This window comes from Xyrauchen texanus, chromosome 21 (assembly GCF_025860055.1).
Source record: "Xyrauchen texanus isolate HMW12.3.18 chromosome 21, RBS_HiC_50CHRs, whole genome shotgun sequence".
Lineage (NCBI taxonomy): Eukaryota > Metazoa > Chordata > Actinopteri > Cypriniformes > Catostomidae > Xyrauchen > Xyrauchen texanus.
Window position 1 is genome coordinate 11,529,561 of NC_068296.1, and position 25,857 is coordinate 11,555,417.

General features: G+C 37.6%; 3 protein-coding genes across 5 annotated transcripts; 2 read left to right on the forward strand and 1 right to left on the reverse strand.

The window, feature by feature from the left end:
* Positions 1–2,916: 2,916 nt before the first annotated feature.
* On the forward strand, positions 2,917–5,664 carry LOC127661293 (uncharacterized). Its single transcript, XM_052151924.1, has 5 exons — positions 2,917–2,935; positions 3,092–3,277; positions 3,399–3,728; positions 4,387–4,623; positions 4,904–5,664. The coding sequence occupies exons 1-5, from the start codon at positions 2,917–2,919 to the stop codon at positions 5,662–5,664; spliced, it is 1,533 nt and encodes a 510-aa protein (XP_052007884.1).
* A 2,445-nt stretch (positions 5,665–8,109) lies between these two features.
* shkbp1 (SH3KBP1 binding protein 1) lies at positions 8,110–19,068 on the forward strand. Its single transcript, XM_052152554.1, has 18 exons — positions 8,110–8,300; positions 8,666–8,719; positions 9,036–9,081; positions 9,206–9,279; positions 9,382–9,440; positions 9,760–9,840; positions 9,975–10,142; positions 10,353–10,443; positions 10,540–10,730; positions 10,876–10,991; positions 12,025–12,112; positions 12,225–12,341; positions 12,464–12,634; positions 14,499–14,654; positions 14,783–14,879; positions 15,083–15,267; positions 15,383–15,509; positions 15,861–19,068. The coding sequence occupies exons 1-18, from the start codon at positions 8,254–8,256 to the stop codon at positions 16,477–16,479; spliced, it is 2,487 nt and encodes an 828-aa protein (XP_052008514.1). The 5' UTR covers positions 8,110–8,253; the 3' UTR covers positions 16,480–19,068.
* Positions 19,069–19,256: 188 nt separating this feature from the next.
* LOC127661719 (estrogen-related receptor gamma-like) lies at positions 19,257–25,364 on the reverse strand. 3 transcript variants are annotated; one of them, XM_052152555.1, is made up of 7 exons: positions 25,207–25,364; positions 24,178–24,572; positions 22,018–22,134; positions 21,744–21,854; positions 21,452–21,613; positions 20,994–21,263; positions 19,257–20,022 (listed from the first exon to the last, which is right to left on the reverse strand). In XM_052152555.1, exons 1-7 carry the CDS (start codon positions 25,263–25,265, stop codon positions 19,778–19,780), a joined length of 1,359 nt encoding a protein of 452 aa, XP_052008515.1. In that variant the 5' UTR covers positions 25,266–25,364; the 3' UTR covers positions 19,257–19,777. The 3 variants fall into 3 exon arrangements, with proteins under 3 accessions (XP_052008515.1, XP_052008516.1, XP_052008517.1); XM_052152556.1 differs by having other exon boundaries at positions 19,899–20,434; XM_052152557.1 differs by lacking the exon at positions 19,257–20,022 and adding an exon at positions 20,197–20,234.
* Positions 25,365–25,857: the final 493 nt, after the last annotated feature.

The following is a 25,857-nucleotide window of genomic DNA, read 5'->3' on the forward strand; positions in this document are numbered from 1 at the left end:
CTCATATTTTGCATAAAGAAAGTGAAGCCTAGTTTATGTACTGTATGGGTGAATATCATTATTAAAAAAAATAGTCTCATATTTTGCATAAAGAAAGTATGGGTGAATATCATTATTAAAAAAAATAGTCTCATATTTTGCATAAAGAAAGTGAAGCCTAGTTTATGTTCTGTATGGGTGAATATCATTATAAAAAAAAATAGAATCATATTTTGCATAAAGAAAGTATGGGTGAATATCATTATTAAAAAAATAGACTCATATTTTGCATAAAGAAAGTGAAGCCTAGTTTATGTTCTGTATGGGTGAATATCATTATAAAAAAAAATAGACTCATATTTTGCATAAAGAAAGTATGGGTGAATATCATTATTAAAAAAAATAGTCTCATATTTTGCATAAAGAAAGTGAAGCCTAGTTTATGTTCTGTATGGGTGAATATCATTATAAAAAAAAATAGAATCATATTTTGCATAAAGAAAGTACTGTATGGGTGAATATCATTATTAAAAAAATAGACTCATATTTTGCATAACGAAAGTACTGTGTGGGTGAATATCATTATAAAAAAAATAGCCTCATATTTTGCATAAAGAAAGTACTGTATGGGTGAATATCATTATAAAAAAAAAAATAGACTCATATTTTGCATAAAGAAAGTACTGTATGGGTGAATATCATTATAAAAAAAAAATAGCCTCATATTTTGCATAAAGAAAGTATGGGTGAATATCATTATTAAAAAAAATAGTCTCATATTTTGCATAAAGAAAGTGAAGCCTAGTTTATGTTCTGTATGGGTGAATATCATTATAAAAAAAAATATAGACTCATATTTTGCATAAAGAAAGTACTGTATGGGTGAATATCATTATAAAAAAAAATAGCCTCATATTTTGCATAACGAAAGTACTGTGTGGGTGAATATCATTATAAAAAAAATAGCCTCATATTTTGCATAAAGAAAGTACTGTATGGGTGAATATCATTATAAAAAAAAATAGACTCATATTTTGCATAAAGAAAGTACTGTATGGGTGAATATCATTATAAAAAAAAATAGACTCATATTTTGCATAAAGAAAGTGAAGCCTAGTTTAAGGACTTAAGGGATAGTTCACCCAAAAATGAAAATTCTCTCATCGTTTACTCACCCTCATGCCATTTAAGATGTGTATGACTTTTTGTCTTCTGCAGAACACAAACAACGATTTTAGAGGAATATCTCAGCTATTTAGGTCAATACAATACAAGTAAATGGTGATCAGGCCTTTGGAGCTCCAAAAAGCAGATAAAGTCATTGTAAACATAATCCATCAGACTCTAGTTGTAATTCAATATCTTCTCAAGTGATCCAGTTGGTTTTGGATGAGAACAGACTAAAACATAACTCCTTTTTCAGTGTACATTTTGCCATTGCAGTCTCTAGACACAATCGTGATTTCAAGGTTGATTACACATCCTAGTGCTTGACGCATGCGCAGAGCGTATGTAGTGTAATCGAGCTTACTAATGGAGCTCATAATCCCTAAGGAGACTGCTGTAAATATGTGTATAAGGAGTTACATTTTGGTCTGTTCTCAACAAAAAAACAACCGGATAATGTATCATCTAAAATATTGCCCAATGTTTATAGAAAATCAGATAATCTGAAAATTGGCTGGAAAAGACAATAGACTTTTGCAGACCGTATCTGTCAGTTTACATTCATGTTTTAACCTTTGACTCTTGACCTCTCCAAAATTGTGGACACGCTGACGTATCGAGGTCCATAGAAACAGCTGCTAATAATGTATCTACCTATAGATGTATATAATGTATCTACCTATGGAAATAACCCTTTAAAATAACTTTTTCTGTGTTAAAATACATTCTCCTGTCCAGGGCTGGACTGGTAATCTGGCATACCGGGCATTTTCCCGAAATGTGCCGAATGGGCTGCGATAAGCAACAATGAGCTGCCGCGTTATGCAGAACGGACCACAAAACAGCGCTGCGATATGCAGAAAAGGACAGCAAACATGTTCACCCCCCACCCCCCTACACCCAGTTGTCATGTAAAATCCTGGTCCGATTTCTTTTCCCAGTCCAGCCCTGCTCCTGTCCCATCTTAATATGCAGCGACAAAATAATAAGCAATTCAAAGGTACATTTTCTCGAAAACTGTAGGCACTGTGTTTCTGTGGTGCTATGAAAATTGCTGTGTTGGTTTCGAGCGACCTGCTTAGACCCGTCTTAACAACATTTCAAGGGGTGGGACTATCTTTTTATGGGGGGGCGTACTCAGAAAGCTGTTTTGAAAACAATGTTTATTTTTTGCAATTCCATTGGTGGTGCTAGTGGCACAGAAATCACATAAACTTTCATATTAAAGGACTATTTAGAATTTTGACATTATTGTCATAACATTTAAGCACACTTTAACTGTTTTACTGTTTTAATTCCAATGAGGTTCTTTCTGAAAAATCTACCATTATAGCATGTCAACAGCTTATTATTGAAAGTTATTATAAAGTGTTTCCAAAAAAAATCTTTTTTATTATATAGAGATGTTTGAGCTGGGGTAAATGCATTATCTCTCCATCCAAGCTATAAGCACATTAAAGTTCAAGCTAAACCAATTCCCTACTTTACCTTCACTTTGTGCTCTAGTTATTTTCCCAGAGTTTTTTGTGGTGTAGTTATTCAAGGTCACTTTGGAACATATCCAGAAAGAACATTCCATTGAGTCAGTTACATTTTACAGTCTGAATGCATTGAAGTCCTGACAGAGCTCATGGCAACAGAGTAACATCTTCAAAACTTAGTATTCAAGTCAACTCTGTGTTTTTGTTTACTGCTACTCTTACAACAAACCACTTTGAACAATATTGTACACAATGGAAGCAAGTTTCTCTACATGGATCTCTATGAAGGATGGAAAAGCAGGACATCAGTAAAACATATTTAAAATATAATATATAAAATATTTTACAATTTGTTTTTAGGAAGTTTTAACCAAGACATTTTCTTTTAAATGTGTTAAATGTGTCTAAGAATGGTTCACTTCAAATCGTTGAAAGACTCAATGTAGTGTATGTGTGTTGTGCAGGTGCAATGGCAAGGATATCTGCCTTCCTGGGCGGCTCTACACACACATTTATACTGGTCTTGACCTTTGCCTTCCTGGTCTGTGAGATTGTGGTTGGACAAATCTGCAGATCCATTCTCATCGTAGTGGACAGCTTCCACACACTCTACGTTTGCATACATATGGCTCTATCAGCCAAAAGCCTCTGTCACTAACCCCGACCTCTCCTCTCCCTGCTTCTCAGAGTCACTCAGATATGTTCCCCATTCTCCCACTTCCACAGCCCCTTGCCCATGCCTTCCAAACATCCCCCTGCCAGCTGACCCAGCTTCAAACCCAACTGGAGGGCCTAGTTTTCTGCCTGATGGGCAACAGTACTGCAGGATGCGTCTCAAGCCTTTTGGTATCCTGATCTCCTCTCTGCTGTTGGCCTCACAGTGTGTCTCCATTAGTCTGGAGATTCTCACCCACCTTGTGCAGCCAGAACCCATTCAACACCCATTCTTATCCATTGTTGTTGGGGTAGCAAGTCTGTTATTCAATATATTAATATTAGCCTGGAGAAGCAGAGCTAGAGGGCTGGATAAAGCCACTGAGGATTTCAACAATTGTCCAGAACTGACACAAACTAGCCCTAATTATACATCTGAAGATAAAGGTATTTTCGAATATACATAACCAAGTAATGCTTATACCCTTTAATGGAGATTTGATATTCAATATGATGTTATTGAGATGCAAGATAATCTAGAAGATGAGAAGGAAGGCTAGGATTGAATTTTTACCAGGTCTTTATCCTCCATCGATCTTCTCTAGTCTAATCTCTTTCTAGAGCCCTATCATTTTTTGCACATGGTCTACTCCCCAAAACAAAAACTGCTCAACTGGTGTTAAAAGTGCCTATTCTAGTTAGCTACAAAATAATTTTAAAAGATTGCACTCGTTAAACTCGTTAAAACGTTTTTATTTACAAATATTTATTTCTCAAATGTTGTCATTGTTAATGGAACAGAATCAAAATCATTAAGATGAATAAGAACTGGAATAAGATCCAGAATGCCTACCCATAATCCCACTGGAGAATCCAATCTTTACCAATGAAAGATTAAGTGGGAGGTGTTCCAAACCTTGATCAAGTTGGTTGTTTAGTTTTGATCATTTAAAGGTGAACTGGGAATCAATACTGTACCTGAAATGTAAACAAACATTTGTTCTCTTTATTTTATCATGATAATGACAAGGTGAAGGGTCTGCTACATACTGGCTGTGCTACAGCATATGATCTGGAAAATCTTTATCTGATCATTCTGTTGTAGAGGGAGCTCTCCAGGATGATGCACTGATGTTCTGCAACCCTGAAGCACCTTGTGTTCTGGATTCAGATCAAAGATTTAAGGACTGGTCTTCTTTAAGCTCTGAGTTGCCAAACCCCAACATTACTAAACTAGTTATTGAGTCAATTCCAGCTCAATACTCCACTTCCTGTTTTAGTTCTCAGGAAGTTTTTCAACATCCAGAGGAATCATTGCACTCTACCTTCCTGGGTCCCACTGGTAAGAATAATCTTTTTTTAACTGTTGATCACATATTTTGACACTCTATTATAAATTATATACACAATACTCTACAATACAATATATACAATATAACTCTTAAATCCCAGTATTATTTTCTTATTACCTAAGAATGAATTGTTCATAAAATTGTTAGATTCACATGATGTTGACGTGATGGACAAATGTTCAGAAATTTTACATGCAATACCATACAAATAATTTTTTGTCTCTTTTTGTCTGTCTGTCTTAATTTTTATTTAATTTTTTGGTCAAAAAGTGCCTCTACATGAGAGATACAGCTTTAAGAGACTGATGACTAAATATATCAGACACCTTATCGGTGTGACCAAGGAGCTTCTGGGTTCAACCCTCATTTTGATTAATTGTCTTGTTCTCCTGCTCTTCGAACCACATTGCCATTGTCCTCACTCACACTGTCACCTCCTGGTCTATTTGGATGCAATTTTATCCATAGTTGTTTTGTTAGTTCTGTTGGCTACAGCCCTGCCCAAGCTCTATCGCTATGGCTTGCTGGTTCTCCAGGCAACCCCACTGCATCTTTGTGTCAATCAGGTGAGACTTTCCCTCACTCGTGTACAAGGTGTGTTGTCGGTCCATGAGCTGCACGTGTGGCAGCTCTCAGATGTATGTATAGTGGCATCCGTGCATGTCCACTGCCAAGAAGGGATGAAAATGGCAGAATGCTCAGATCTAATGGTGAAGATCACAGGGGTGCTGAGCACTTTTGGCATAAACCACTGCACCGTGCAGCCTGAGTTCCTCACCTCAGACAGGAGTGATGCTGTGACCAGTGAACAGGTACCTGTGAAGCCAGTTTGCAGCTTGCGCTGTGGGCAGGAGTGTGTTGAGAAGCTCTGCTGCTCTCCTCAGGTGGACAAATCCTGCATTCTCCAAGAGGATGGTTCCACCACTCCCAAGAAGGAAAGTTCAGATTGTCCCCAAGAGGAAATCTCATCTCCGGCGTCCTCTAGCATTGGCGAGATTAGAGATGTGGTTACTGAGAACACATACTTATGATGGAATCAAGGTGTCAAGGTTTGGGTGATTAGCATAGGCCGGTTAGCTGGGAGATGCTGTAACTAGACCATCTGGTTCCAAAGAGCATCTTTCTCCATTGACGGCCATTCAAAATTAGCCACATATTCTGACTATGTATATGTATATATATATATATATATATATATATATATATATATATATATATATATACATACATTGCAAGCAACATGTACTGTGTATCACTTATATTTCATTAAAGATTAATAGATGGTTTCCCCATTTTTTGTTTAATTTAGTTTTTTGTTTTTTATTAGGCTCACAGCTTAATGTCACAGCTCAGGAGATTTGCTAAGGATTTGTGATTGTGTGTGTTCTTGCATTGTCATGACATCACTTTCCAAACTAATTTAACACAGGGCTTGACGATTGGCTTACAAACTTTGGTTGTTCTGTGGTAAAAATGGTTTCCTTCCAGGGGGCAACTTCCACCGAGATAACTGGAAATGCCAACAGATTGTTTTCTCTAGGTATTATAGACTTGAATTAAACAGTAAACTTTGTGGAGATTTAAAAAAATAATAATTGCCAGCCTTTGAGAACTGACAGCTCCATCAGTCTCATTGTTCTGTAAATACATGTTGGATTTAATTTATGCAAAAAACAATAACAATTGTCTGTCTATTACTATTGTGGCCAAACATTGATCAAGAGCTAAAGCTTTAAACAAAGATGGCAAACATAAATAAGAGAGCAAAAACCAGGGGAGATTGTAACAACTGCTATATCAGTCATTATGGGGTGAAAAAACACTGACCACTAAAAATGTAATGAACCGCAAAGTCATCCATATGGTTTTTGAAAGATTACTAGTAAACTGGATTTTCTGGAGACTCAAATGCATCCATTTCATAACCATATATCTTTATCATACTATATCTTATATACAGGTTTGGGAGGGTCACTTTTGAAATGTATTCCACAACAGATTACAGAATACATGCTGTATAATTTTATTTGTAACGTATTTCATTAGATTACTCAAGGTCAGTAACGTTTTGTATTACTAGATTTAGATTTTATCACTTGTTTTGACTATAAAAACTCTGCCAGTAACGTAAGACAAAATACACATATTAAAAATATATTCTTATGCAGTGTTGTTTCTAAAACAAGATGAATCAAATTGATCTTGTTTTAAGGATTTTTAGATATTTTTACAAGAAAACAATACAAAAATGATTATCAAAAATAAAATGTTTGGCCTACTATCAAAGGTCTTACTAGAAAAAAAAATTTATTATGATCTAACGTGAATTTTCTTGATTAAAAAAAAATATTATCGTGCCTGGTAACTTGCATGTAAAATGGCTAGAAATAGCATTTAGTTTAGCATTTTTAGGTTTATTTCTATTTCTTCTGCTCCAAACGCTTCAAACGTACTTCTCCGTCTGCTCATATGAATGAAACACATCATAAGAAAGTGTTTTGCCGCTGTTCAAATGCACTTTATATTGCATCATATATATGTAGCCTATAAATGTTTTCCATCTGAAAGGACTAAATATTAAATTAAACAATAACATGCAAAGTAATCTCTACAGTAATGAAAATATTTTTTAAATGTAGCTGTATTCTAATTACCAATTATTTAAATTGTAGCTGTAGTAGAACACGGTTACTAATATTTGGTATTTTAAATACGTAATCCTGGTATGTATTCCGTTACTCCCCAACCCTGCTTATATCTTATATATATCTTTATCATACATAAACAAAACTGAACAAATCCACTAAAGTAAAAATTGACAATAAATTGCTTTTAGTGGGAAAATCCAAACAATGTACCCAAATAGCTGCCACTTGAAGATTTATGCATCAGGAAAATGAGCCCATCTTTTTTTTCAGGCTGTTACATCCTGTTGCTGTATGCAATAAGGGATGTATTTGCCACAGTCCCTGATACACAGACTTCAAACTTCAGCATTGCTCTTCATCCTTACTCATACGTCTACTTTGGTACCAGCAGACCATGTAGAATAGATGAAGAAAAGTTGATTTCTATTTATTTTTCAATTATGAACATTTTGTCTTTAACAAGGATTTCAAGATTAGTGATATGTCAATATAATAATAATTATAATATCCAAGTGCATTGTAATGACCACGAATGATTGATAAAGTTTACATAGGCTACAGTAATGCGAGGTAATATGCAGAGCAAGATGGAGTCCAAAAGAAACATGTCACCTAACAGACAGCAAACTTAATATATTATATTTCCACAGATATACTTTAAAAACGGGATTTGTATTGACATTTGTTGTTTTCACTTTGAACACAATTTAACTGAACCGAGAATTAAAAAAGAAGATGACAAGTTTCAGGCCTTTAAGCGGTTTATTTTTAATAGTAGAGACTTTTATATTGAAATGTTCTCTTCTTCTCCACTTCCGCATGAAACATTTCTGTAAAGCATCCGTTCTTCCGCAGTTTGAAGATGGTAACGGTGATAAAGTAGCTTTTTTTTATTTTTTATTATGGAGTCAATATTAATGATTCCTGAAATATCCGATAAGATATGAGTGTTTGCCCATAAAAAGGATTATAATGGCGAGGATTGGAGAAATCGTTCATTTAAACGTCGGGGGCAAAAGGTTGTGTATTTCAGCTGCTGTATTTAAAATCATGCTCGATACAAACTGCATACTTTACTAAGATACTCACTTACTGTTACTGTACATTAGAAACGCTTTTAACGTATTTATTACAAGCCTCCTTGTTGTAAATAATAACAGCAGGTATGTTTATAAACATTTGCATTCAGCAGCTGTAAGGCCTGATCTCACGTCAGTTCACATAGCAGACCATTAGTTAATATTGATGATTATAAATGTATTATTAACTCTGATGATCTGCAGTTTTTTTTAATGCAAGTTGCAATGACACCTGAAGTACTGTAAATGGAATACCAATTATTCCTTTGTCTATTTTAATTTTATTTTTAAATGTAATAAAACAGGTTCAGTACCTCCAGACAGACTCTGACATGGGTTCCTGATTCATTCTTCTCAAGGTTTGTGTCTTATATCACCTAAACTTGATCAGATATTTGTTTACTTTTCAGTATATATTCAAAATGTTCGAGCATATAACATAAAATGTAATGTTTGTATTAAAATTATATTTACTTCATTATAATAGTGCACATAACATATGTAGGTTTATAGTAGCAGATACATGAAAGATAAAAGTTTTTTTAAGTCAATAAATCATGTTTTGATAGACTAAATGGTGAGATTATTGGTTATAGCTTAAAAATTATATTGTGTCTGTCAAAATTTCTATATTGTTGCAAATATATTAAAAAGGACTGTTTATTCCTTGTTTAGTTTATTAAGTGGACGGATATCAACTCTAAAAGATGAGACGGGAGCGGTAAAGATTCTTTTACCATAAATATTGCACCACAGTCTGCCTATACAAACATTCTCTCATGCTATGCATCTCTCATTTTGAAATGTAGATGTTCTTGATGTGTTGTGATTTTTCTCACTTCCAGATATTTATAGACAGAGATCCATCTCTCTTTGCTCCCATTCTTAATTTCTTGCGCACAAAAGAGCTATACCCAAGGTAAAACCTACAGCCACATATATATATGACAATTTAATTATGTTAACAGAATTGATTAAGCAGGAATAATTTTGTATGAAATGGCAACTGTTTCTATTACAGGTCCATAGATGTTCACCTATTAATGCACGAGGCAGAGTTCTATGGGATCACACCGCTGGGTAAGGTCGGCACGGGATGGGGTTGTTCTAATGGATCTAAACAAGATCATCTTTGATGTAGACCTTTTGAAATCTTTTTCCCCCTTTTTCACATAAATTATCCTTAACCATCCCGATACTCATGCCAAGACACAAAATAAATAATACTAATTAAAACAGGACACAAATGAAACAATAAAATCATTAGATTAAATTAAAAGAACTCTATATGTGTGTCTTATGTGAAGAGTTATGTGCAGAGATACAATGCAGACTATATATTCTTTATGTATGGTACATGTGGCTCATGTTGCGTCTGATCAGGCCTTTATATCCCCAGTGCGAAAGCTGCAGTTGTGTGATGAGTTGGATCGCTCCTCCTGTGGGAACGTCTTATTCAATGGCTACCTGCCACCACCAGGTGGGATCTACAGAGTACACAATAATTCAAAACCCTGCACACACTGACATGGTTTTGCACAATACAGGCATATAATGAGAGAGCATCTTTTAGAAAGACTCGTAGTTATAATGCTGTGTTTGTGTGTGTTACAGTGTACCCAGTGAAGCGGAGAAACAGGCACAGTGTGGCAGGACCCCAGTTCATGGGTGGGCGTGCAGAGCCAGTGGAGAGAGCCCCCGTCAGGAGGAGTAACACCATGCCACCTAACCTGGGCAATGCTGGCATACTGGGAAAAGCTGCCATGGAAGAAAGAGTGCCAGGTCTGCTCTGTTTTTCTCTACTTTATTCAGTTTCTTCTATTCTATTATGTATTATAAACTCCATTCTGTGCTGTTCTATTCTAATATACTCTATGTATTTGCAGCCTGCAATAAACAATTCTCTTTGGCTCACCTTTATTTTAATGAGTTGATTATTATTAAACATTTTATTTAAATGTTTTTTTGAAGCATGTGATCTCTGTTTTTTAGGTCAGGTCTCTGATTCTGGCATGGTCAGAATCATATGTGGTCATCATAACTGGATTGCTGTGGCCTATGCCCAGTTTGTGGTGTGTTACAGGTATGGTTCCTCTTGAACTTGCAAATAACCAATATTAATGTGTTGGATTTTCATACAGGGTATGTTAACGTTGTGATATTATTGTCCCATGTTCAGGGTTAAGGAGTCTACTGGATGGCAACAGGTCTTTACAAGCCCACGTCTAGACTGGGTCATTGACAGAGTGGCTCTCAATGCTAAAGTAATGGCTGGTTCACTTGGGGACAATGATAAGATGGTTGCTGTGGCATCAGGCACTGAGATAATATTATGGGCTATCTGTCCTGATGGAAATGGCAATGAAATTGGTAAGATCCCAATTCATAATGTTGTTGCTTTTGGATTCTTATCATACACCTTCGTAGTAGATCTGTTTACATAGCACTTCAGATAAGACAATCAGCTCTGTTAATAATGTTTGATTTGTGAGGGTTTGTTTTTACTGATCTGCAGGTGTGTTCAGTCTGAATGTGCCGGTGGAGGCTTTGTTCTTTGTAGGAAATCAGCTCATTGCGACCAGTCACACGGGCAAAGTTGGAGTATGGAACGCTGTCACCAAACACTGGCAGGTAAAGTCAGGCTTGCTGGGCTCTGAGCTGCAAAAATGACAAATTATTGTGGTGCCAGCTAATTGGTTCTTTGAACTTGTTATCTGTTAGCCAATCAGCTCACTCACATGTGATATGTTGAGCCAATCAGCTTACATGGTGTACTCTTTCTTTGCTTTAAATTTGAATTTAAATAAATTTAACTGGTAAGCCGGTTTCATTGCATCACGCTGCAAGAGTTTTTTTCTGAAACCCTCCAATCCCAAGTTCAACTTGTCTAGATCTGCTACATGGGAATTGTATTAATGTCTAATTGTGCAGCGCATGCCATACATGCTTGATGCGGCATGTCTTGTGTTTTTCTAATTATGCAGCAGCAGTGTGCCCACATGCTTAACTCAGTATATCTGTGTATTTCCTAGCAGTAGCAAGTCTCAGTACTTACACTGCAGCAGCAGCAGTGTAGCAGATCTATATCCTGTAAATATGAACCCACATTAAAATACTAAATCCTTCCAAGAGTTTTCATGTCTGAACTCTGAACTGAAATTAATGCAAAAACATGCCCTGTGTGAATGGCCCATTATCTTCTCTCTCTCTCTCTCTCTCTCTCTCTCTCTCTCTCTCTCTCTCTCTCTCTCTTTTTTGTTGTTGTTAACAAGTTATTTTTTTATGCAGCTAGGAAAGACATACCTGTGTTTATATTGCAGCTTTGTTGTTTGTGGCTTTTGAAATCATAATCAGTTCCCCTAAAATCATTAAAGCTTGACCCCCAGGTTGAGAAACACTGCTCAGTTGTCATTGCTATGCACTTAGAATTGAGGTCACTCCTTGGTCAAGGTGTTGCACCTGAATTTTTTTTTAAATAACCAAAAGGTCAAAATGTCTGCTTTTGTCTTAAATTATGTACTGCACTTGTTCTTGTGTGGATATAGCATCTATACATTTCCCATTACATTTGAAATTAAACCAATTTCAATGTGTTGTATTGAAACATGTATTGAATAAGTGAAGTAGAAGTCACTTCATGATGCCTCCACCTCTTTTTCTACAGAATCAGGATGTGGTTCCCATCAACAGTTATGACACAGCCGGCTCTTTCCTCATTCTGGGCTGCAATAATGGATCTATTTACTACATAGGTAAAGTGAAATTCATTCCTGCACTCAGTTGAATGCATACATGCATCTGTGAGTTCATGATTGGTTGTTGCTTTTGCTGATCACTAGATAAATGTATGCCTGTATCATTCAGATGTCCAAAAGTTTCCATTGCGGATGAAGGACAATGATTTGTTAGTGACAGAGCTGTATCGAGACCCCAGTGAAGACGCTATTACTGCTCTAAGTGTTTACTTGACGCCCAAAACAAGTAACGCCTGCTCATATTCTCCTAACAATATTCTGTACAATTTGTACTAAGTTATTAATATGACTCCATGATTGTAAAATTAATCTCATTAATTCAGTATGTGTGTACTGTTGTGTTTGTAGGTGACAGTGGGAACTGGATTGAAATAGCTTATGGCACTAGTTCAGGCACAGTGCGTGTGATAGTGCAGCATCCAGAGACTGTGGGCTCTGGTCCACAACTCTTCCAGACCTTCTCTGTACACCGCAGCCCTGTTACCAAGATTATGCTGTCTGAGAAGCATCTTATATCTGGTAAGGACCATCATCTGTCAATGTCTCTAACAGCTATTTGTCATCGCAGTAAGAGTTTGAGATGGATTTAAGGGCAAGCCAGATGCCAGTGAGAGAGAGAAAGAGCTACCCACACACATCCAGAGACTGTGTCGAATTGTTGCTGCTGAAAAGCGTGGTTTTGAGTTGAAAAATAAAAATACCTTTTGAGTTGGATTCGCCATCTCACGCTTCCTCCTTTCACCTCTTTGCGAACTTCTTACACTAGTGACGAAATCCGCGATTTAGGCAGAAGAATGCTGCCATAGATGCCTCACCTCTGGAGGATGTTGTTTAAGACCCTCGCCAGCATCCACCAGTCACAGCATCAGTCACAGCATCAGGCCCTCCTCGAGCTGCGTGCAGAACAGGAACAGCGGTTCATCGCACTCTTCCAGGCACTTGGGGTGGACTGGCAGGTGCTCCGGAGCTTGCTGCCCCAGGAGGGGGGTGCGGCTGTTCCCGGACCCCGTGACTGCCCCACCCCATGTTCCGCTCGTCAAAATGGGTCAGGAGGCCTTTCTGTAGCTGTTTGAGTGATTCTTGAGCGAGGTCCTGTGGATGGCCGAGCACCCAGTGAGCACCCAACCAAGAACCTCCTTGTATATGCGGACTTGAAGAAAGCCATCCTGCAATGGGTAGGCCGGACACCCGAGCATCCGCTGGACATCCACTTGCTGACTATTGGCAAGCATGGCCGCCCAATTGCCTTCGCCCATTAGCGAAGAGAGGGGTGGCAGAGATGGAAATGCTATTCCAGACGGCTCATCATAATCTGATGGCGGGTAATTTAGGGTGAGAAAAAACACTAAACCATCTAATGGCTCGTTTCTATTGGCTAGGCATTCACGTAGATGTTCGCAGGTGGTGTGCGGCATGACGTGAATGTCAGCCAGTGAATCTGCCGGCCACCCCAAGAGTGCCTTTGCTCCCGCTTCCTTTGATTGAGGTCCCCTTCAAAAGAATTGGTAAGGACCTTGTCAGGCCATTAGAGTGGACGGCACGCGGACATCACTTTGTGTTGGTTTTGGTGGAAACGTGATATCCGGAAGTAGTGTCATTTGAGCAACATTTCAGCACGTGATGTTGCAGATGCACTCTTCAGAATCATCTCACGAATGGGGATTCCCTTTACAAATCCTTAATGATCAAGGCACTTTTTTCATGTCACATACACTACACGAGCTGTATGAATGATTGGGTTTTAAATCGATTCGGACACGTGTGTACCACCTGCAAACAGACGGCTTGGTCGAACAATTTAATCAAACCCTAAAAAACATGATTTGTAAGTTTGTGCATGAAGATGCTCGGAATTGGGATAAGTGGCTTGAACCCCTGTTATTCGCAGTTTAAGAAGTCCCACAAGCTTCTCGAGAGAAAAAACTCGTTGTCAGTAAACTTAAGATGCTGTACATTAGATGTCACTCTTGGATATCACTTTTGTCTTTATGGGATTGTCCCGGGATGTGTGTGAATGCAAACACAGATTATGGAAAGCTCTTACAGTGTAAATGAACAAATTTTGCAGTCCCAGAACAGTTGCCAGAACGACTTTTCCCAGGATTAATCCTAGGATCTGTGTGTGAAAGAGGCTACTGATACCTCTGAGACTATTAAAAGTAATTTCAATGTCAACTCATCTGTTATTCAGCTATACAACATTCGAAAAATGTTTTGTTTGCAAAGCATTAAAAGCACATTTCCATGATCAACAGCACTAGACTTATAAGGCAAAGTACAGTTCAACTAGACCGAAACACTAACACTGGCCTTGGGTCATTGGGCCACCCTAATTGTTGAGTCCTTTGTACCCTCAAAGATGTAGTTTGAGTTCTTTGTGCAGTGTGTGCAGACAACAATCATGTTCGTACTTGGACGGTGACACGTTTCCGAGGCATGATCTCCACCCAGCCTGGCTCCACCCCCCTAACTTCCTTTAAGATCCTCTCATTGGATGATACTGATGGTCATGGAGGCTGTTCTGCCGGCACAGATATAGGTAGGTTGGAAAGAGAAGTCATGATGCAACAGAACTGCTAGTTTTAATGGATACATGAGGTTACGGTTGCAATCTCAAAATCAAAACAACAGGAATTCACTGGTCCTTGGGCCAAAATGTGTTGACAGGTCCATATGGGGAGAGAGATGAGCAACAGGTGTTTATCCAGCGTGTGGTCCCTGACACTGACAAACTTTACGTAAGACTTTCCTCCAATGGCAAAAGGTCAGTTTAATTTAACCGTGTGCTACCTATAAAGACTCCACTTATTAAAGGACCTACCCAACACATTTTAACAGAAAAACACCTGAATAGTTAAATTAATGTTTGGAGAACATTATTGTACATTTGATCAACACAAATAGCACAAATTACCGTTTTATTCAGTGTAGTTGGAATGCTTAATGCAATCTGTCTTCCTTCTAAAGGGTATGCGAGGTGAGATCAGTGGATGGGACCCCCATCACATCATTTGTGGTGCATGAATGTGAGGGATCCAGTCGTATTGGCTCTAGGCCCCGGCGGTACCTCTTCAGTGGTCATAGCAATGGCAGCATCCAAATGTGGGACCTTACAACTGCAATGGAAATTGCAGGGAAAGTGGATATCAAAGGTAGAACACATTAGATAGACAAATAAGTTAATATGAAAGTCAAAATATTGTTGGAATAATTCCACTTTTCTGCCTCAATGTGATCTTCAAACGTATTTGTGTTTGTTTCGGAAAGCTCTCGGTGGCCCCACTGAAGAGGAGCTTCTGGAGCTGTTGGACCAGTGTGATCTGGCTCTGACCAGAACGCCAGACATGAGTCCTGCTGTCTCGCTCACACATTCCTCTCGCAACTCTACCTGCAGGTACACACATACAAACATACACACAGACAAACACTTCTTTTCTGCCTCTAGACCTTCATCCTCATCCTCAAATTTAATTTGATATTCACTCTCAAATCAAATCAAACCATTGATCAACCCCTGTATACAGCGCCCCAAATCAAATATGTCGACTACATCAATAACATGAAGACTCATTGGTTTTTGAGGTTTGGAACAACATGAGGGCAAGAAAATAATGACAGAATTTGTATTTATGGGTAAACTATTCCTTTAAAAGATATGTTTATGGTTGCAGTTCTCTTCATGACCTATAGATAGTGCTGTCTGCTTATTTAAATTATGTCTTATTTTTGATCTCCTTCTCCACAGTCTGCAGTCCCAGTTGAATGAGAGCAATCGTGCTGGTGGTGGTTTCCGGGGTCCAATTCCTCTTAACGGTAGTCTTCCTCGCCAGGCCCCTTTATTACCTCTCAGCAAACATCGCGAGCTTCCGTCCCACCTCTGCCTTAGCCAGTCCTCTCTAGCCAATATTACCAGTGGCAACAACAGCCCGCACCCCAGCCGGGCCCTTCTTGACCGTGAGAAGGATCGGGATGGCCTTGGAGCCATCCGAAGAGGCAGCTTTGTGGAGCGCTGTCAGGAGAGAGCCAAGTGCTCAGACGCAGGTGTCCTGGATGCGGGGAGGAGGAGTTTAGCTGTGTGCACTGAGCTTGAAGCCCGACTCGGCCTCAGAATGCAACCATCATTCTCTGCCCTGCCAGCAGGCTGCTTATCAACACCGTCATCATCATCATCATCACTAAGAAGACCAAGCCCTGTTCCTTCACCCTTAAGTCCAGCGAGATCACAAACGGCGGTCTCTCCAAGACGGCCCCTCACTTCTCCGACCAGCGAGAGCCCGTCCAATGAAAATGTGTCTGGCCATGAAAGCCCCGCCTCTCCACCTTCCACCAGCCCCAAACCTCATATGAATGAAACCAGCTTCTGATGGGCTCTTTTTAGAAATTCAGCAAGAACACAATTTGTTTTGTTCTAGACAGCCAATGCTGATTTATTCATTTTTGTGAATAAGAGACCTGAAGGCTGCATTTTGTGCAGCTGATTTTTAAGTCAGAACCGCTTGTATGGCCTATTCTTGCATTTGAGGAATGTCTTCCACTGGTCAAAAGGACTAATTTCTTCTTTTACTACAGTACTCTCAGTATTGCAGAGTGCCTTACTAATTGTGAATTTTGAAAATGTAGTCATTATCAGAATATGATTTACTGCATGTAAATGACAAATGAATTCACATTGTATGACATAAGACACTTTATTGTCATTGTATACAATACAACACAATTTAAAAAAACAATAGAAGACATATTACACTTAAAGAATAAAGATAAATAGAATAATTAATACATTTAGAATACTAAACTATATATTGGCAGATAAAAAAATATATATAACATGCTATCTGGACCTAATTTTTAAGCAAATGAGACTGGGAAAAAAAGATATGGTGTTGAAAAAGAGAATATGTTTTGTAATATGAACATTGCCTGCTTACACTCTCTTATTGTATTAAATAGAATACAGACTTGTTAAATTACACCAAACAGAAATATGGTATGGCTTTAACTGTGTGAGGTTTTGTTATTGTTGCTCAAGTTGTCACTGGTTAGTTGTGCACTGGCTGATGTTAATGAATGAACTTTTAGATTCAAATGTATCTGAACATTGTTCAAACTAATAGGGATATTTAACTACTTAGTGCTTGCCCAATACGTTTTTCTTTTTTAATGGCCCATACGTATGCCTATATATATATATATATAATACAGTTGAATGTTAGCTAATGCGATGTACACAAACATTCATCATCATTTTCCATAAATAGAATGCAGACTATCAGTTGATAGATTACATTACACATAAAAACTGGTTGTTGTGTGAAAATGCAAACTGTTTAAAATTTTACTGCTGTAGGAGGATTGGTGTGCCTTTGAAATATTAAAAAGGGGCTGATAGTTACTATACTAAAAAAAGAAATTGCATCTAAATGTCAGCTTGAGTTAGATGTGTTTGTATTTGAAGAATAATATACCATGCAGATAGATGCAATCTTACTTTGAAGGAGGCTTAATGCAAACATTGTTTCTTTTCGTATACAGTTGTGGCCAAAAATATTGCCTCCCTTGTGGCATATGAGCAAAGAAGGCTGAAAAATGTGTCTTTATTGTTTATCCTTTTGATCTTTCATTCAAAATATTGACAAAAATATATCATCTAAAAGATATCAAACAATTACCAACACAACACAAATTTTATCAAAAAACAAATACTCATACATGTCTATAATGCCTAAAAAGGTTGGAGAAGACATGGCAAGGGATCTAAGACCATTCCTCCATACAGAATTTCTCCAGATCCTTCAAATGCCAAGGTCCACGCTGGTGGACTCTCCTCTTCAGTTCACCCCACAGGTTTTCTTTGGGGTTCAGGACAGGGGACTGGCATGGCCATGGCAGAACTGTGATTTTGTGGTCCGTGAACCATTTTTGTGTTGATTTTGATGTGTGTTTTGGATTATTGTCTTGTTGGAAGATCCAACCAGGGCTCATTTTTAACTTTCTGGCAGAAGCAGTCACGTATAGATTTTTTATCTGTTGGTATTCGATATAGTCCATGATGCCATGTATCTGAACAAGAAGTCCAGGACCTCTGGCATAAACACAGCCACAAAACTTTAAAAATCCACCACCACATTTAACAGTTGGCATGGGGTACTTTTCCATATGGCTACCTGTCTGTGTGAGCCAAACCCATCCCTGGTGTTTGCTGCCAAAAAGCTCTATTTTAGTTTTATCTGACCATAGAACCCCGTCCCATTTCCAGTAGTGTCTGGAAAAATGAAGATGCTTGAGTTTGTTGTTGGATGAGACCAAATGCTTTTTTCTTGAAACTCCCATATAACTTGTGGTGATGTCTGATTGTGGTTTTGGAGACTGTCAGACCCCAAGACCCAACTAATATCTGCAATTCTCCAACTGTGATCCTTGGGGAATCCTCACTGTGCGTGGAGACAATATAGACACACGTCCTCTTCCAGGCCGATTCTTAACATCTCCAGTTGATTGGAACTTCTTAATTATTTCACTGATGGTGGAAATGGGAATTTTTTATTCTTTAGCTATTTTATTATAGCCACTTCCCATTTTGTGAAGCTCAACAACCTTTTGCCACACATCATGACTTAATTTTTTGGTCTTACCCATTGTGACAGATGACTAAGGGAATTTGGTGTGTTACCTCCTATTTATAGTACCCCTATAAAACAGGAAGTCATGGCTGAACAATTTCATGTTCCTAGTCACCTATGTGTACAATTTGTTTTTTTAAAATGTGTATGGGAATATACTACAGATATATTTTACTCATAAGAATTCATCTAATATTTATGATCCTGTTTATGACACTTGCAAATTTGGTTTATATGCAGTTGTGACATGAAAGACACCATCCCAGAATGTGAAATGTTGTTTTGGCAGTGATTGTAATGGCACTCAGACTTGTAGTTTTTTATTTATTAAATTTTTTACTTTTTGTTCAACCTAGGACACAGAATAAAACTTTTCTGTGCATGGGTTGGAAATATTTTCAGTTAAATGTAAATCTTAAAAAAAAAAAAAAAAAAAAGCACTTCAAAATTCCAAAAATAGTTTATTTTCATATAAATAAGTACAGATGGAATGTATTTGTAGTAAATTAGACAATAATTAGAAAGGCGTATTGCTCCATAGCTTGACATACAGTAGTATTGCAGACTATATGTATTATTGTGAGAGCTTTTGATTGCTGTTGCTATTTTGCAAAAATAAAGCCATTAAATTTTTTTTAATGAAATCCCCAAATCTAAATTGACATCTTGTGTACAAATGAAAAATGTTGATATATCATGTAAAACCCTAAAAAATTCAATAATTAAAAATACATCTAAACTATTGCTAACACCATACCAAATGATAATCTCCTTGAATTTCATATAAATCAAATAAATGGTAAAAAAGACAAATTGTGCTTCAGTGAGACAGAGAGTGATAGTAAGCTCTCGTCTTCAAGTGCAGTTTAGCTGCCTTACTCCAAAGAGCTGTTCCAGATTCTTTATTTATTGATGAATTTGTGAAAGGACTTTGCCCTTAAACAAGTCACCAAATAATATCCTTTCAAGTTCAGCTGCCCTATTATGACATTAGTGGGGATCCACCATCCCAGTCTTTTCCTTCATTCTACACCATCCTAGTCTAGATCTTGGCATCCAGCATTTCCAGAAAGAGTTTGTGCATTGGGATTCGTCCCTCTGTGTGCAGCCAGCAGAAGCAACGAACAGCTCTGTGGGCCGTCTGCCGTAACAGGGGCAGCGTCATGAGCAGTCTGCCAGCGCGATGAGGCTCGGAGGGCCGCTGATTGCTCTCGTAGTCCTGCAGGGCCTCATGGAGCGTGTCCTGAAAGCACTGCACGGCATCTGCACCCTCTACATTTTCTGCATCTGAAAGGAAACGATCGTCAAGGTCAAACCGGGCTCTTGGGTGTTTGGGTTTGTGTCCAATTGGGTGCTAAACTCTCTCTTGAGTTTACTTTAAATGCATCAGCTCCCATTGTCCACCCTTTTGTTTAGCCACTGATGCTTAATGGACTAGTCAAGGACATCTATTTGGTTGCACTCCTTTCAGTTAACCGGAAGGACCCCTGTGGATTGTTCTGTGTCAAGAGTAAAAACAATAGTTTCCTCAGTGTTGTCTGTCTCCACAGTGCCCTGCGGTCAAATGCAAGCTGAGAGACAATGCTAATGGTTTTGTAGCTTAGAGAGCCAGCCTTGTTCATTGGATGGATTTATTGATCTGTGCTCTGGACTGCTCCTCTATCCATATTGATCTTTTTTTTTCTCTTGGCCAATGTGTCTAGGAATAAAAATGGGAACTAAAAATGTATTAAACAGTTAAGAATCCCTGAACACGTTGGCAAGATAAATAGTACCATATAGATTTGGTTCTTAAATCCACTAGAACTATTATTCAACAGTACTTTTATTGGGGTAAAACCGAACCAGTTTGCAAACATATATAATGTGAGAACCAAAAGTCTAAGACAGACCACTAGTGAACATTTAGATAAAAATTGTATTTAATAAAATACATATATTTTTTAAATACAATTTTAAATTAACAATTTAAAACATAAATTATGCAATGTTTCTTGGTTTGATTTTTTTCATAATTCTAAAACTTTATTTCCAGGTTTTGAATCCCAGATTTTCAATGTGATTTTAGACTTTTGGATCCCACTCTAGTTCCACACTAAAATGTTTTCACATCTCATCCACACAAGAAAGGTGTTTTCCTTCACTGAAAATGGCACTTTTCGAAAACGCTCTTCATTACTGCATACTTTGGACAGCGATGATGTCATGAAACTGAAAACAGATTCATGTGACTGTGGCCTAAGTGGGTATAAATATACCTGAGTTAGCCAGTGTCATGGCTTTGAGAGTGACCACTTCCTCCTGGTTTAAGCCCATCTGTTGGTATTTGGAGGTCAGATGTCGCAATGCCACGTAGAGATCATGCAGACCTGCGGTTTTGCTCTGGCTCTCATTCAGTCGCAGGTTCTCTGCAAACTGCAGCTCATCGGACAAGCCCTGAGAACGCCAAACAACATTCATAACCAGGTTCTCCATCCAGCCACCCTGGAGTAAGGCCATCTGATCCACCAACGAGAGGGCAGTGAATCCTGTAAAACATAATGCTGGATCAGTATAAGGATAGTTCACTTGAAATACTTTTGGAAAGTTGTACTGTGGTGTTACATGTTATATTCCATCGAAAAACTATTTTAACCATTTTGATTTTAAAATTGATGGGTTCATTTACATTAATAGTGTACAGTATAAACAATATTTAAAATCTATGACTGTTTACCTGGTATGTGTTTTGCCCAGTCAATCATTACCAGGAGCTCCCTGTTTAAAAGGTCACATAAGGACAGTAGCGTTTTATGGTCACTATCAGGGGTCGAGGGGTCAGGGGAAGCTCGCAGAGGAGCTGGTTCAGAAACGAGGAGCTGAGAAATCACTTTGTTTCCTGGAAAGAAACAGGAAAGAAAACTGTGCTCATTAAGGAATGTCATTGGGTTTTTAATATTAGACTATAGATTTAAAAAAAAATAAAAAATGAGTACCCAAAAACTACTGTAATGTTTGATGAGACTCACTGATTGATTTGCCTGGATGTGTGTAAGGTGTTTTGGTGAAGAAAGAGAGGCCTGAATCCACTCTACGCTTGTACTTCTGTCTGCCACCTCTCACACGATCCATGCGCACACCTGAAATGGTAACAGTGTTCTTTTGAGAAATACAATGGCTCCATGCACATACATGGAACTATTTAAATATTTAAAGGTAAAATAATACTTTTGTTTCCGTTTTATAAAAAGAAAGATAGTCCCCAGTAAGGGACCTCTTATCTCACGTTTCACAGGAACTCACCCTCTCTCATCATGCCAGCACGCAGGCACTTCTGAAATCGGCATGCTTGACATGACTTCCGCCGTCTTTTGGTGATCTCACAGTCATTCACCACAGGACAACTGTACTCAATGTTTCCTGAAACATCAACAATCAAGAGCTATTTACAATGTACAGAGCATACTAAAACGCATTTGGTAACACTTTACAATAAGGTTGTGTACATTCATTTGAATGTATCCAATAGTTAACATGAACTAACAATGAACAATACAGCATGTATTAATGTTGGTTAAAATTAATATCTACATTTTAAATTCAGGACATAAGAAAAGGGAACGAATTCGAACTCATGTCGGTACAAGCACCACAAAGCTGATGCACTTATCACAAGGCCACAGATCTTATATTTTTCCTGGAATGCCACTAATTCTAAAAATCAATGTTAATAACATATAAAGACCTGCCATTTTTGTTTAACCATACATTGAGTCTATCTGTTGTTGCTTCACATGCTGAGCTTTCACACAGAAATCCATAGAAGCCAGACAGAGTTCATGTATTGATGTACACCATCTGATAATTTAATTATCAGAGTTAGAAAGTCTGTGGCTTTCCCAAAGGCTAGAATATTGACGACTGTTCAACATCCATTCATGTGTAGAGAAGCAAATCCCGGATTCTTGGTTTTGTCCATTTCAACAGTTCGATAGATTTCTCTAAAACACAATACTCAACAAGATGCTGTGGAATTAGGGCATCCATTATGTGATTGCACACTTCATCAATGTGTTGATATTTTAACACACAAACACACACACACACACACACACAACACACACACCCAGGAACTTAATTATTTGTGTTTTGGAGTTTGGCGTTTTCATAAAGACCATACAGTTTTCAGAGTTTTCCTTCACTGCTGACCCTCAAAACAGTCTAAAAATGCAAGTTATCTTGAATATCACAGCCAGATTCTATCTAAAGCAAATTCACATTGTATTTCTATACAATGATTTTTAAATAAAAATGCTATCATTGATTGATAGATTAATGCTATTATGAAAATAGCTTTCAAATAACCTTAGATGAAAGAAGACAAATGCATTAACAAAGCCATATATGCCTGAAAATGAGGTAATTCGATTAAAACAGCACACTGAGTCTTCACACAGAAATCAATCTCAGACAGATGGTTAGCTCATATGATATTGATCATTTTATTCATTAAAAACAGTCTTGCTTTGGAATGAACACAATATATATATATATATATATATATATATATATATATATATATATATATATATACACACACAAGATGAGCCACAACATTAAAACCACCTGCATAATATTGTGTAGGTTCACCTATTGCTGCCAACATAATTATCTAATCAGCCAATCGTGTGGTAGCAGTGCTGCTCATAAAATCATGCAGATATGGGGCAGTAGCTAATGTTCACATCAACCATCAGAATGGGGAAAAATGTTGATCTCAGTGATTTACACCATGGCATGATTGTTGGTGCCAGATGGGCTGGTTTGAGTATTTCTGTAACTGCTGATCACGCAAAAAGTCTCTATAATGTCCTCAGAATGGTAATGGCAGTTCTGTGGCTGGAAATGCCTTGTTGATGAGAGAGGTCAACAAAGAATGGCCAGACTGACAAAGTCTATGGTAACTCAGTTAACCACTCTGTACAATTGTGGTGAGAAGAATGCTATCCTGAGATGCGGGTTTGGCGCCGTTTTGGTGGCACAAGGGGGACTTACACATTATTAGGCAGGTGGTTTTAATGCTGTGGCTGATCGGTATATATATGTATATATATATATATATATATATATATATATATACATACACTTTATAATAATACTTAACAATACATGATTAATTAATAAGTCCATCATTAAAATTTGTATTATGTAGCCTATAATGCAGTACTGTTTTTCACTGAGTATTCAGTAATCCACCCCCCAAAATAAATAAATAAACAAATAAAATAACTTAAGGATTAATCTAATTTAATATACACAAACAAAAAATAAATCAATACATTTATTTAACTTTTATTTTCTATAGCACGTTCTAGTAACTTTCATTAATAAGTCCCTTATTACTAAATTGTATGATGTACTTAATGCAATAATATTTTGCAGAATGAATATTCCAGTCATTACCTTGAATAGTTCTTTTGAAGAAGGCCTTGCACGCCTCACAGGACGCGACGCCGTAGTGATAGCCAGACGCGAAGTCCCCGCAGACCAGACACAGGCGTTTGGCTCCGGGGTTCAGTGATGGGATGTAGTCGCAGCAGGCGATGGACTCTGTGTGACTGACGGGGTTGAAGAGAGCGGGGGCGCTGCTGCTGGAGATTGAGCTGGAGCTGATGGGAGAGTCCGGGTTCAGAGAGTGCTTCCCAGAGAACAGGTTGTAGCCGCTGCTGTCCGAGCTGCTACTGGGGCTGAACGGTGTCGCGTTGTTGTCCAGGCCAAACGAGGGGCTCAGCGGGTCGGCTTTGACTGGCGGATCACAGGGGGACGGTGGATCATCAGTGGAGGACGAATCCAAAAGGCTATAAAATGTGAATTTTAAACTTGAAATGCATTACAACAACAATTACTGTGCTTTTTCTACACTTTTACTAATAAAATGCGGATGATCTAAAAGACTGAAAAGGTCAAAATGTGTAATAGCTATTTTAAACTTTCTATTTACAAACATGCTGAACAGATCATTAATGCATTGAAGTTCATTGTGAATTAAAAATATCATGACACGTAGGCTATATTTCGTATTGCTTAAATTTATATTTGAATGAATTAATGATTTGTTTGATTTATCAATTTTAACTGGACGTTTTTTTTTAATAACAGTTAATGACATATTATGTGTTATTTCCCATGAGACCAGATAATTGATTAAAACAAGTTTGTTATAGGATTATGCAAAACTAGTCAGTCATATATATATGTGTGTGTGTGTGATATATATATATATATATATATATATATATATATATATATATATATATATATATATATATATATATATATATATAGGCCTACATTAAATTAGGCAGTGTATATTGGCTAGAAGTAACATACTGCAAAAGTCTGGTAATTATTATAAAAACATTTTTTTTTTTTTTTACATGTTTTATATTATAATAAAACATTTCAGTTAGGACAAATAATAGGCCTACTTACTTGTGCTGGTTTAGAAACTGGAAGTTTTCATTCAAGCAAAACTCCTTCAGGTCCATCATTATTTCTCCCTATGGGATCCTGACTTTGAAGTATCTGTGTCCAAGAGATGAATAGGAGAAAAAGAGAGAGAATGCTACAGTTGATAAAGGGAGGGAATAGTGATGGCACACTGAACAGGACCTCCAGAGCTTCAGGTTTATTTAAGTGATGCAGTAGGTTGGGTGGGGTCAAGCTGTCTAATCTAGATGCATGCTGATTAAAACCCTATTGATGGGTTCTCATAACTGACAAATCCTCCAAAATGACAACACATGCAGGCCAACTGCAGATCACTCAATCAAGGCCAGTTGTTTCATAAAACGATGATCAAACTTGAAATATTTACAGACTACATTCTAATGAAATTACATACCCAATATATGACAAGACTATGGATCAGTGGAGAGTTAATTGTTGAAAGTAAAGTGTTAAGATTTAAGAGTAAATGTCCCTTTGTTTTGTTGTATGTAAATACAGACGAAGACTTTCCTTATCTGCAGATGGCTAGGAACACCAACAAACTGCTGCAGGGCATCAAATCATCGTAATTTCTTGTTCCGGCCTTCATTGTTGACCCTCAAAACAGTCTCCAATTTGAGTTGTCTTTACTAG